General features: G+C 35.5%; 1 protein-coding gene across 5 annotated transcripts in view; it reads left to right on the plus strand.

Annotated features, from left to right (window-relative positions):
• Nucleotides 1-13,693, plus strand: part of KLHL5 (kelch like family member 5) — a gene marked incomplete at its 5' end in the record, with an annotated part of 52,317 nt that overhangs the window by 15,967 nt on the left and 22,657 nt on the right. For 2 of the 5 annotated variants that reach the window (XM_083861820.1, XM_083861821.1), the window contains 3 exons: nt 6,399-6,581; nt 12,509-12,645; nt 13,423-13,619. In XM_083861820.1, coding sequence (XP_083717946.1) covers nt 6,439-6,581; nt 12,509-12,645; nt 13,423-13,619 — 477 coding nt within the window. Of the gene's footprint in view, nt 1-552; nt 930-6,395; nt 6,582-12,508; nt 12,646-13,422; nt 13,620-13,693 lie in introns of those variants that run through there. The other 3 variants (XM_083861817.1, XM_083861818.1, XM_083861819.1) reach the window with 3 other exon arrangements.

A 13,693-nucleotide genomic window follows, 5' to 3' on the forward strand; every position in this document is an offset into this window, starting at 1 on the left:
TTTAATTCTTCTCTATTAATTTATTTTGTAGCAGTGTAGAAGGAATTTAATTTGATTTTTGCAGGTTTTTTTCTCCTCTGCAGTAGCAAGAGTTAACAGAATAAGAAACAGATTGTAAGATGCAGTATAGGAACTGCTTTGCTGTCATTTGTGGTTTAAGCAAAGGGGGTGGTATTTAGCTCTTGAAAAGGATTTAATGAATATTGTTTAGTGTTTTTGAAACCTAATGGTCAGAGGCAGCATCAGAAACAGCCTCGGAGCTTTTAGGGTGAAGTGATTAGAATTTTTACTGATGGAGGTGATTGTTTCACTTCCTCTTTTATGTCAGCGTTTTTCACTGTCTGTTGCCTTTTGTTTATATCTCAATGACAAACCGTTAAAGAAGCCTTTTTTGTGTGATTGCAATGCTTTTTCCCCTCCTTCTGTAGAAAATCTGCTTGCCACAGACAGGCAGAGCATGTGTTTCTCTTGTCTTGGTTGGGTGCACAAATCTTCTTTTATGTGTGCTGCTTCTTACCCTGTTGCCTAGACGATCGCTGGCTTTCACTAAGAATGTCTGGTTCTCGTAAAGAGTTTGACGTGAAGCAGATTTTAAAAATCAGATGGAGGTGGTTTGGTCATCAGGCATCAGCCCCTAACTCTGCAATTGAAAACCATCAGGGAGACTTCTGGAATAGAGGACAAAATGTAACAACTGGCGGCAGGAAGTTTTTAGGTTCAGGTAACTTATCTTTAACATCAGTTGGTTACAGAAGGTCCAGCCAACAAGATTTCCAGAATTCACCTCTTTGGCCAATGGCATCCACCTCAGAAATCCCTGCATTTGAATTCTCAGCAGAAGACTGTGGAGGTGCACGTTGGCTTGGCAGACAAGAAACAGATGATAGAGCAAGTGAAGAAGAAAATGAATCGGACAGCAGCTCGTGCAGGTTAATTATTACTTTCCTATTGTGAGAAACATGTTTTCATTTCATGTTTGTAGTTAGCATGCATATATAGGCTAGCCTTTGTTCTGAACTAAAATGCTTCAGCAACCTAGCAGCTATTGCGCATCAGAACCAGAGTATTAATTACAATCAGATTCTGTGTGTTTACTAGGACCTTTTTAAAAGGCAGTCAGTGGGGATAAAGCCCAAACATGGATGCACTTGTGTTTTAAACAGTGTACTGGTACATGCTGCTATGAACAAGGTACTGCCCATTACATGGTAATGTTACAGAATGCTTTCTACATTATTTTGAAGTTATACTGATTGTTTAATTATGTCAGTTAGGAGGAGATTATGAAAATGTAAGCTTCTTCTGATTCTGACCTCATGTTTCCATATGTGTCTTTAGAAACAGAGAATAAACTGTTAAAAATACTTACACTATTAATCAAAGAAAAAATTTACATCTATTGAAAGTCAATCAATTTGTGCTTTAAAGTGATTGCAGTAACCCATTTGGCTGTATTAAACTGTGCATCTGACATAAAAAGAAAAAATGTTTCTATTGCAGCTGTAAAGATGTTTCAGTGTTCTTTTCTTAGACACAGTTACTAAAGATGAAACTGTAAAACTTGTTCCTGAATGAAAGTTATTTACCAGTTGTTGTAAATCAGGCAAGTTAATAACCTTTCCTGTAAAATATCAGTTAAATTATTTTATTGAATTTACTGCATGTCAGTTATTCGTCACTAAAAGTATTTTTCCTGTTTTGTAGTTCATGTAGTGCATAATAGCTTACCATTTCAGCGAATTTTACATTTGCTTTCTCGCTTTTAAGATAGCTTTGCACTGATTTGGCATTTCAGAAAGTGTGGCTACTTAAAAGGGTACACTGTTTAATAAAGGCTATTAAGGACAGATCAATCTACTTACAGCAGTTTAGTGTTTTTCATTCCTTAGGAGAAGAATCAATTTAGTGGAAAGGCAAAGTAGTCCGTAACAGTTAGTTAATACTAACTGTTTATTGTCTATATGACCTTTAAAAATTCAAGGAAAAGAAGGAGAGTAAAATTGCTTAGAAGTGAACACAGTGTATTTGCTTTTATCACTGCATGTCAAAATACTAGAATTACTGGGAGAGGAAATCCTACCTACTGCTGCATCATAACAGCAGTCTCACTGTACTGCAAGAACTGTAGCTGTAAGTAACATACCTCTGAAGAGCTCCCATTTTAAATTACATTCAGATGTGAATTTTTAAATAGTGATGTCATTGGATATGATACAGGTATAACATCACCTTCCATTTCAGCAACATATATTTGTGATGGGAAAGTTTTATTTGCAGCATTTCCCCAGTTAGAATATTCTCTTCATAGCAAGGGAATCACTGTAGGAAAAAACCTGCAATTTTAAATGATAAATGTGTAAATTGAAAATACTACTACATTTGGTCTTAATTGTAAAAGAATAATGTACATACAGCAAAACTAATTTATTACATTGTAGAACTGGAAAACTGCAGATATTTAGGAGGTTTTAAAAAGTCTTGATTTGTTTAGGTTTTTTTGCAGACAGTTGTATACTAGAGAAAATGCACAAAGAATTTGAACCTAGTAAATTGAAAATATCTTTTAAATTATGTGCTTAATCATGTATAGCATCTAATGGTTTTTGTATTTCTGTTACTGTCTTCTAATTCATGCTAATGTTTACTTACATGCTTTAAAATAAGTAATTTAGGTAAATTTTGAGTTCAGTGTCAGTACAATTTAATATGTAACTAATGGCAATGTAGGAACTTGCATTGTTATCTGTATCTGTGTCTTATGGGGAGACTGTACTCAAACTGTGTTTTATTCACTTCATTTGTTAAGAATGTATAAGCTCTTGGACAGACTACATAATTCTGCCTAAGACCTGGAGTTTTTCTGATATTAAGAACTTAATTAAATGTTTTTCCTTTGTAGTCTGAAATATGGCTTCTTATATGTTGACTCGAGGGAAAAAAAACATACCAGCATTTTCACCTATGTAGTTTTCACAGAGCATTTTTTCCCATATGAAAGCCTGTTACCTCCCTAACTTATAAATTGTGCACATGAAAAAGTCCTTTTAAAAAACCTTTTTCTAGAAGCTACAGAGTTACCTTACTTCTATGCTCCTCTGTAACTTACTGCCCAGCTACAAGCCCTAAAACCATGAAGTAACAGAAGCGTCTTTACTGCTTTGTTTTATCCGTTCTTTCTCTTTGCCTTGTCATGTAGCAGAAGTAGAAAAGCATTTAGATCAGGTCTTTGTCATTATGACTTAATTTGGATCATTATGTGATTCATTTAGAGGAGAGCTGCTGTCAAATTAATTTGGTGTTATTATAGAGCTCAATTCCAAGTTTAGTACCAGATCTTTGACCAAGGTTGGGTTTGAGATGCAGACCGATCATTCAGATTCAAGAATCAGAGCTAGTCAGCTGTAATAGTGTTCACATCATACTCCTATGTGTCATTTGTAACCAGCATTAGCTGGAATGGTTGCTTACTGGGACAGTGAGTTTTGAATTCTTCCACAGATTTTCATCTCCTAGATCTCTTCTATTGCTGCTGTTTGTTAACTGTCCTGCATCCCTGAGGCAATGATCATCCTTTTGGATTTGTATGCTTTTAAGAATTCACTAATAGCTGTGCAGACTCTTGTATAGAAGGTGTAAACCTATTAGCATTAGATTTGTTTTTCTTTTTTTGTGGCGCCTTAGCAGCAATCTACAGACCTCGAAGGCATGGTGGAGATAAAGCTAAAAATACTTAGAGTGTACCTAGTGTGCAGTGTTGTATCTGGTTCATTTCATCCAGGTATTAAAATTCTGGAATTATTTTAGCATAGATTGAAGTCGGGAAAGGTATTAAAAATATAATATAAAATGTATATTGATATTTGAACATGAAATACAAGCAAGATTCCAGAATTCATCAGCTGTGGGCTGACCTTGAACAGTTTAGTAAAATATCTGTAATTATTTAAAGACAAGGTCTGAATGTACCAGGCAGTAGCAGCTCTGCAATATTGCTCTGTATGATCAGTCTTGGAATTAGCATGTTGTAACTTCCAATCTAAGTCTGTCTCCTCACCCTGAGTTTTCGAGCAACGGAATCCTTTGATATGTCTTTTCTTTCACCTTAGACTCACCGACCTTTGAGGGTGTAAATTCTTTAGGAATTCTCCCAGGTTGTCATTGCTGTGGCAAAAGGAAGTGGAAAAAGATTCATAAAACAGTTTGTGGAAGGAGGGGCATTTAAATTTTTCATATCCAGTCACAGGGTAACAGGTTATTTAAGTGGGTTTTTTTGTTGTTGTTGTCAGGTTTTGTTGGTGTTGGTGGTGGGTTTTTTTGCAAATACTAGAACTATTAGACTGTCTCTTTCATGTTCTCTATTTGTTTTATGGACCACTGAACCTTAGTCTTTCTTTCCTTCTCCTGTTCCTTCATTATGGAAAATGGTTTGTAAGAGGACAGATATGGGATTGAACATCTTTAGATGAGGGGGAGAACTAGGCTTGACTCTGTTGTGTCCTGAATACATGCTTTATTGTAGGTACTGGAAAACAGACACCACTGCAATTATTTTTCCTTATTGAACGAGAGTGATGAATGAGTTCTGTGTGGAAAACCTGCAATTTTGATGCTGGCAATAGCTCCAGTGAGGTTGTGATCAAGCAAGTGCTGGCTTGGAAAGCTTTTTTCCGTTGTTTTTTCCATTCCATCTGCAAAACACTTTGTAAAGTTGTAATATACATAATATCCTGATAGCATGTAATTAAAAAAATAATAAAAATAATGGTGTTACTTTGAAGAATACGGATTAAAATAAAGTTCAACCAACCAACCAACCAAACCAGAAAAAACACAATATATTAACCCAACTGAGAATGTGCTAAATTGTGATACAGACATACAGAATAATTTCCTAAGTTTTGTGTGTTGACCAGCAACCTACTCTTTCCACTTCTCTTTTTGTTTTTCAGGGCTGCTGGTTGAAGAGTTGCTTTTACTGGGTACTTCTTGCTCATTTCCTTGAGAATGCCACCCAGCCGCCCAACATAATATTTTCCTTGGTTACATGGTTACATCTTTGAATGAGCCCCTGATTCAGTTTCTAAAATGGCCACAAAGAATACTTGTTCCTGTTAGAGGGTCCGTAGTGGAGCAGAATGAGTGACTTGTGGCCTGTGGAGATCAGGGAAAAAGTTGACACATAAATAAATGGCTAACCAGAGCTTCAGCGAGAGCATTTAACATAAAGTCCCCCAAGGGAAATCAGTAGGCAGGTATCTCATTCCTGATCCATTATCAGATTTAGCTCTGAATTAAGTACCAAACTGCTTGGCTTTTTTAGCTGCCTCAGTACGTGCAAAAACAAAAACAAAAACAAAAAAACAAAAAAACAAAAAAAAAAAAAAACAAACAAAAAAAAAAAAACACACCACCACCCAAAACCAAAACATACAAACCCAAGACCAAACCACAAAGTTCCCCTTTGCACAAAATCTTCTATTGGAAATTTAGACTTTGGTTTTAAGGAGCTATGTCTTTAAATGAGTATCCTGTACCAAGGAGTGAGATAATTTTTGTGGTGGATTTAGCCCTAGGGATGCTGCTCAGTTCATGACATCTTTATGGAAGCAGGGGTTGGTATGCAGGTCTTGTGAAACCATATCCTTCCAAATGTTATAGTAGATCCAGAGTATTTTATAAGTTGCCTGGATTGTTGAAAACTAAGTAGTAGTCAGCTAAAGAACTGTGAGCAAGAAAACATTCTTTCCAGTGTACATAATTAAGATTAATTTCCTTTATCTCCTAGGCCCATGCATTCCTTTTACATTTTCTCTATTCCTGTTTTTTCTCAATCTTCTCGTGTTCGTGGATACAGATGGGAATAATTTTTCTCCCTATCCACCCTTGCTTTTCACTTCTGTTGACTTCTGATGTTGCAGATCTCATATCACGCACAAAGAGTGCAATAGGAGTGGTGGTGTATCAATGTGTTTCTTTGTGGTTTTTTTCCCCTTTTACTAGCTGAGTTTTTTCCAGCCACCTTAGGCTAAGTGTGAAACATAAGTGGCAGGGTGGAGTTTGGTTCTTTATTGCTATCCTTCCATTAATTTTCACTTTGCAAGGTCTTGGTGAATGTTCTTCCTTAACCATGACAGTGCTACAGATACAATTGCTGGGCCCATCTCTGCGTGTCTCTTAGTTGAAGAATACAACATGAAATGTTGGTACTTTTTTCATAGGGGTCTAGATTAGATTTGGAGGGAAATTATGAATATGAAGAAAAATAAAATAGCAAGGAAATATATATTAAAATAAATCATAGGCCTTTAAAATCACATGTGATTTTTATTTTATCCTTTGTAGATAAAATTTCACGTGAATATTGTGTGAACTAAGATTTCTGTTATTGTCTTCAGCAGAACCTCTGACAGCAGTCACACCATATCATCTTGTCAAACAATGGAGCCCTGTACCTCAGATGAATTTTTTCAGGCTCTCAACCATGCTGAACAAACTTTTAAAAAGATGGAGAATTATCTTAGACACAATCAGCTATGTGATGTGGTGTTAGTTGCTGGTGATCGCAGAATTCCAGCTCACAGGTAAGTTTATTATAATTTGAAATAGTTTCATAATTATTTACAAAGGCACCTTCAAAGTGTGTCCCATGTTTTGTTAAAAAATGTCAGAACATCCTAAATAATTTGGAATACTTTAAACACATATACGGGTTTTTAACAATTATTTGGAAATGAAAAATTAATTCATCCGTTGTATGCAATACAGAATTTTTAAAAAATCATGGTTTTTTTGTTTCCAAGTATACTTACAATATTTGCATAATAAAATTAAACCCTCAGAAGTCCCAAACACACTCCCAGAATATTATAAGTTGTAGTGGTTTCCTTACCATGGAATGATGTAAAACTTTTTTCTTAGATTTAATTTTTCTTTGTTGTAGCAATTATGTTATTGAAGTCACAGTTAGCAATAAGGATGGTCTTTTGTCTACATAAAGGTTTATTTGCTCCCACAGTAAGAAGAGTCCTTTGATATGAGATGTCTGAACGCTGCCAGTATTAGATGTCTAAATTAGTTCAAACATTACCCTCTCTGTCATCTGTGTAATCAACAGATCATATGTCTGCCATTTAAAAGCTAGGAAAATACCAAAGATTGCAAAACACAGGTGTATGTAACTAAAGCACATTATGATACTTAGTGCACAGAATTTGTAGTTTGAATAGGAACCTAGGTATAATTAAAGCTGTGGTTTCCTAAGCTGAGGTCTACAACAGAAATAACATCCTAAAGCATTCTTGTTTTCTATCTCTCATTCCTACCCTCACAGTCAAACTACAGCTCAATGCTGTAATAGTAATAAAAAGATGGGAAGAAGTTGCTGGCTTGGAGTTGGTACTTTCCTTAAAAAAACAGATTTATGTTTTTATTCAGGTATTATCCACACTGTTGTGCTGACTCAGCTGAGGGAATTACTTGAGGTGGAATGGGAACTGTCTTGAGAGTCAAGGAGGCTTTCAAACCACAGCTTGCTGGTGCTCTCAGAGACTTCATTTTATGAAATGGTCAAATTAGTTACTTAACTGTGTTGTCCCTGTGAAAAGAATGAATCAGATGAAAACAGGGAATGCACACACTCCTAGTGGGAACATGCTCAAGTAATTTAGGGTCAAAAAACTTTGGAGTGATTTAAACAGGAAAAAATAGTGATTATAATAAGGAAATAATTTTACTTCCTTATGGAGCCAAGTAACCCCTTTGCAATACGTGTTTGGACTGTGGCTTATGTAATAGTTAAAAATGCTTAGAAAGTGTGCAGAGGACAGCTGTGAATATCTGGTAAGGACTGTATTAGTCCTTAATAAAGGATTAATTAATTAATAAAGATTCTATTTGCAATTAAATAAACAAATGGACAACACACTAAAAAGTCTTCTAATGTGATTCACACTTGTTTCTCATTTATTTAGAGAACTGAATTCAATTCTCCAGTTTCTGGTACTGTATCTATTTCTGTAGTGCATAAGGCATATGCTACTACCTGTTATTTACTCTCGACTTGTCTTCTGAGGGGAAATATCTTGGTGTAGTTGGTATATTGTGTGTTAAATATGCATGAAAGTTAAAGCCAAATAAGCACACTTTGTGCTTGTAGCAGGAGGTAGGAGGCTTATGATTGTCCCTTGTTCACTTTATAATGTTGGAACAACTTACAAAGAAGCCTTTTGCATAATAAGTTATTTCTCAGGTTTTTTTTTTTCACAGAGAAACAGCAATAACTAAAGTCTTAATCTCAGTGGATCAAAAATATCTCACAGAAAACTGAATTTTTTTCAAAGTGAGAAAGATAAATATGGAAATCTTAAATTTCATTTAAATATTATAGAAATTCAATAAGATTATGGCCTTTATGTATTTGTAGTAGCCAATGTTAAAAGAAAAAACTTCCATAGTATTTTTTGCTGCCTCCATACAAGTTCTGATTTCTTTAGTATTGATCGCAGGCTGGATTAGTCAGGGCATTTCAGAACACCAGTGATTATTTTGTCTTGAGAATTAATAAGCAACAGAATATGTATTAAATAGATCTTAGCTTAATGGCTTGGCATTCTAAGATGAGTAAGAAAATAGAAGGTTCACTTACACTGAACAGCTTTGTTTTCCTTTATTTTTTCATAAGAAAGATAAGAGTTTTTCATAGTATGTGGTCACAGAGCTGGTAAGAAAGAACATTTTTCATTATTATTATGCACACTCATCTGTAGAGAGTATTCAGATTTTCTGGTTTGAACCTGGTATTTTTAATAATTCCTGTATTTTTAAAATTATCAGTTTCTACTTTAATTGAGTGTTGTGAGGTGTGTGATGTATGCTTTTGGAGAAAAGAGACACGAGTTTGGTAATAAGCACAGGTAATACATGACTGTGAAATTCTGAGAGGTTTTGTATCTGTTAGAATTCAGGCTGTGAGTCTACTACAAATAAAAGCATCATGTATAGCCATGTTTTTTCTGAATATGGCATTCTCTATTGTTCTAAAAGTGTTTATCTTCTTTTTCTGTGCTGAAATTATAGCTAAAAACTTATTTACAAGGTCAAGAAGCAAGTAGGAAAAGGGGACCATTCTCCACTAGGAAGAAATATATTATGTTCCCACCCCTTCAATTTGCAGTTCCATAAAGAAATTTTGGGTACTTTGATTTAATAATTTAATTTTTTCATAGCAGGTATTTGTTTTGTGTCTGCTGCAATTTCAGATGTCTGCCATTTATTATGTTCATATTTATTAAATTCAGTTAACTACTATATCCATAGTAAAATCTTGTTTGGTTTGGTAATAACCCACTGATTAGTACATTCATGTGAGAAAAGGATTATATGGGTTATAAGGGTTATATATAAATTCCTGCCCAGAGGGCATTTAAAGCCTGCTCCACATCCTTTAATCAGCAGTCTGGGCAGAGCCATTGTGTGTCTTTCTGTTGACACTGTAACATGGAAATACAAAAAACATGGGACTTAAGAAGGCAAATGGAACCTTATGTACTCGAGGGTTTAGGAAGCTTGTTTGAAAGAGCGTGAACTCTTCAGTATCACCTTACAACTTCAGTGAATGCTGATAGTGAGTTTCCATGGACAGTTTTCAGCTGATACACAGCCACAAACAAGGAGCTGCCTAGGAAGTATCCCTTTTATCTATCAGATCTTAAGCAGCTTCACTTCATTCTGTCAGGTGAGACGGGTTTGGAGATACTAAACCTAAATTGCCAGGTTTGGCAGCTGTCATCATTTTACACAGTAATTACTTTGGTGACCTAGAAAACTATCTAGATGATGCAGCTTGTGGTAGTTCCAACAAGTAGGGATTTTAGAGTGTGCCACATATTTTACTGGCTCTCAGTGGAAAACTCTTTAAAATAAGTTAAGCCATCATGGTAGATCTTTCTAATTTTGTAATACAAACCACTGAAATTAAAGGCCTTGGAGCCTCCTGTAGGAATAGAAAAATGTACTGAAACACCCAGATTTTGTCAGTATTTAGTGGCAAGTAAATATCAAGTCATGTGTGTATAGTAGTAATTTTATTGACTAGTGGGAAAAAGATCAGACAAGGAAAGGCCAGTTGGCTGAAAGTCTGCTTTTGTTTTCTTTTATCCTTGCATCCTTGATGCATTGTCACTATATATTTGCATACAATTTCTTTCTTTGAAAGAACTTTTTTTTCTAAATTAGTTGAATTAAGAGAAAAGTGTGAATACCTCTTCTAAGGCTTTTCATTGTGAAATTATTACAAAACTACTCTCAGTATAATTTGTGCTTTTTCAAATTACCTGTATTAAACTACTTCTGCACTTCACGTCCTCTGTCAGCATATGCAAGTCACTCTCTGGAAAGCACTTACCATTGTGAAGCATGTATACCTCCTCGTGGATCTTAACATGTTTGCAAAAATAGTAAACAGATTGCATTTCTGTTAATTTCCTTTGGAGTACTCTTGAGTCTGGAAATTACAAGGAGAAATTTGCTGATATCAAACCTCTGGTAGAAGGCATTGGGACCCTCATGTTTTTATTTGGTATTTGTTCAGCAGTTGTTGCTAAAATGTATACAGTCCAGTGTTCTAAATAATAGTACAGCTACCTAGTCCAGTTGCACTGCTGAGAGAAGAAAAAAAAAAGGAAAAAAACCCCACCCCAAACTGTGATATGACTAAATATTAAGTTTCCCATTGCAGAAGACCTGTCTCTTTCAAGCTCTGTTCTGTGTAGAAGTTTCAAGTCAGAACTGCCATATGTGAATATGTTAAATTGGTTGTTTTCCCTTTTTAAATCCTGAATTGGACCTGCAGAGATACTTGGGTTATTCAAACCACTTTCCCTTCCAGTGAGAACCCCTATTTTGTACACAGAAATGTGATCTTGTCATCTCATTCTAGCATCAAAAGCAGTTGCAGAAACTCTCTCTTGATACTTACATGAATATACTCTCTAATTTACTCCACTTCTATAGATCTCTGGGAGGCAGTATTTTCATTTAAATGCAGATTTCATTAAACCTGAGGTTAAAATGCCTAGAAATGTCCAGGCCCTACCTTGGCAGAAGTTTCTAATTTTTCTAGTCATCCACAGAATAAATCTCATATTTCAATAACAGAATTTCATTTTTCTTTAAAAGAACAAAACTTTGTTTCTTTTGACAAAACTTCAATCATACAAGGTGTTAATCTTTTTCCCATGCACTCATAACTCTACTCTTTGCCTCAAAAGCTAGAAAAAAGGATTACCCTTTTTTTTCTGTAAGCCTGACCAAATGGTCAATGATCAGAAAATTCACAAGAAAAATGTATTATGGAAGTGATTAGTCAAAATTTTATTACTTTGCAGTTAAGTAACTGAGACAGCTCCTTGTATTTCATTACTTTGTATATGTACCTATAAATCCTCCCCTAAGGTGCTTACCTTTTCAATTAGTTTTACTCTGTTTTGTAGTTCCTGATCTCTGTCATTTTAACACACCAGTATAATGATTCAGGACAGCATAAACTGCCTGAAGTGTTAGATTAATTGAATGTATGCATGTGGACTGTTTAATATATTTGCAGTAGGCTGTGTTCTTGGGCTTGCTGTTTGTATAGATCACTATGTATACCAAGTGTATTTATATTGAATTCCCCATGGGCAAGGCAACAGTGAACTGCTACAGCACAAAAATTGATCCAAGCCACAAGGCCATTCCTGGAGGTGTCTTATTCCTCCTGAATAGTTATGGTAGGCTTCATATTCCTGCCTCATATCATTTTCTCTTTAACCCCAGTCTCTGAACACATACTTGCACATTTTACAGAGTGGCATTATTATTTGTAGTGAGTGTTTTACTCTCAATAATCCAAAGAAATGTCTGTTGTGCATTAACATGTTTATTTACACAGTATTGTAAAATAACCAGGATTGTTAAAAAAGGCTAAACACATAGCTACAAAAGAGATTACTCTTTATCATCTCCACATTTGCTGTGACAGGTTTTGTTATCAGTATTAGTAATTGAATGTATATGTGTGCACCAAGAGTAAAAGCATTTTAAAGCACTTTGAAAAAGACTGGTAAGTCATTCTTTCACATTAAAAAAAGTATCTAACGTAATATAAATGAAAGCCAATTCAATTTTATTTTTATTTAAATAATGTATATTTATATTCCATTTTCAATTTATGTGGAATTGGGGAGGGGGGGCGTGTTATGTCTGTGTTGGCTATTAAAAGTCATTGAGCTTTGAAAGGGTAATTAGTTTAGATCAGTAGCAAACGTAGGCTTAGTATCAGTATTCCATTATTCATAGAGAGAAACTAGAGTGTGTGCACTTTGTGTCAATTTTTAAATGTTTTTCTCCCTACAGTGTTTCTTCAAAGGGCAAATTAATGAATCATAAACCAACAAACATCAGGTTGACTAAGGTTTTTTTTTTCTTTTCTTCTCTGTTTCTCTCCTTTTCTCCTGCATGTCAAACTCAGATTGGTTCTCTCCTCTGTTTCGGACTACTTTGCAGCAATGTTCACTAATGATGTAAGGGAAGCAAGACAGGAAGAAATCAAGATGGAAGGTGTGGAGCCAAAGGCATTGTGGGCTCTGGTTCAATATGCATATACAGGTAATTGAAGTGAAAATGGGAATTTCATCTAATGACTTGTCCTGATGTGAGCATTGCATTCCAATCCTAGATTTCAAATGCTCTTTACAAATTATTCACATTATTCAAATTCTTAAAAATAAATAAAAAAAATAATGGAATATCCTGACTTGGAAGCAACTTACAAGGATTCTCAAAGTCTAACTCCTAAGCCTGCTCAGAGCGCCCCAACAATCACACCATGTGTCCCAGAGTGTTTTCCAAGTGCTTCTTGAACTTTGTCAGGCTTGGTGTTGTGACCACTTCCCTGGGCAACCTGTTCTGGTGCCCAGCCACCCTCTGAGGGAAGAACCTTTTCCTAATGTCCAGCCTAACCCTCGACACAGCCTCAGGCTATTCTCTGGGGTCCTGTCACCAGTCAGCAGAGAGATCAGTGCCTGCCCCTCCCCTTCCCCAGTGAGAAAGCTGTAGACAGCAATTAGGTCTCATTGCTGTTACCTGAGCCATCCTGACAGGATAAAGTTTCTCTGATAATACTATATTCAGTTAGTTAGCAAATTATGTGAATCTATTCAATGTATCATGACTGACAAAAAAAGGAATCTCGTTAGGATTTCCTTTCCTTACATCATTATAGATACTAGTTCTGAAAACTATTAGTTATCTAATGCTGAGAATGATGTTTAGTAAGCCTTCCATTCTGTTGTAATCTGTAAGTAATTCTGTTGCCTTAAGGTTTTAGGGAATTTGTAAGATTATAACAGCAAATTAATGTGAATTTCTTTTTGATATTACTAGGTCGCCTTGAATTAAAAGAAGATAACATTGAGTGCCTGTTGTCTACAGCTTGCCTTCTTCAGCTCTCTCAGGTTGTAGAAGCATGCTGTAAATTCCTAATGAAGCAGCTTCATCCATCCAATTGCCTTGGAATCCGATCTTTTGCTGATGCACAGGGTTGCACTGACTTGCACAAGGTGGCTCACAATTACACTATGGTATGTTGTAAGGAAAATACAGGATGTTTTCCTAAATATAGTACTAATGTTTTTCCCCCAGAAAGCCTTCATAG

The sequence above is a fragment of the Zosterops lateralis genome (genome assembly GCF_965231275.1).
Source record: "Zosterops lateralis genome assembly, chromosome: 5".
In the NCBI taxonomy this organism is placed as follows: domain Eukaryota; kingdom Metazoa; phylum Chordata; class Aves; order Passeriformes; family Zosteropidae; genus Zosterops; species Zosterops lateralis.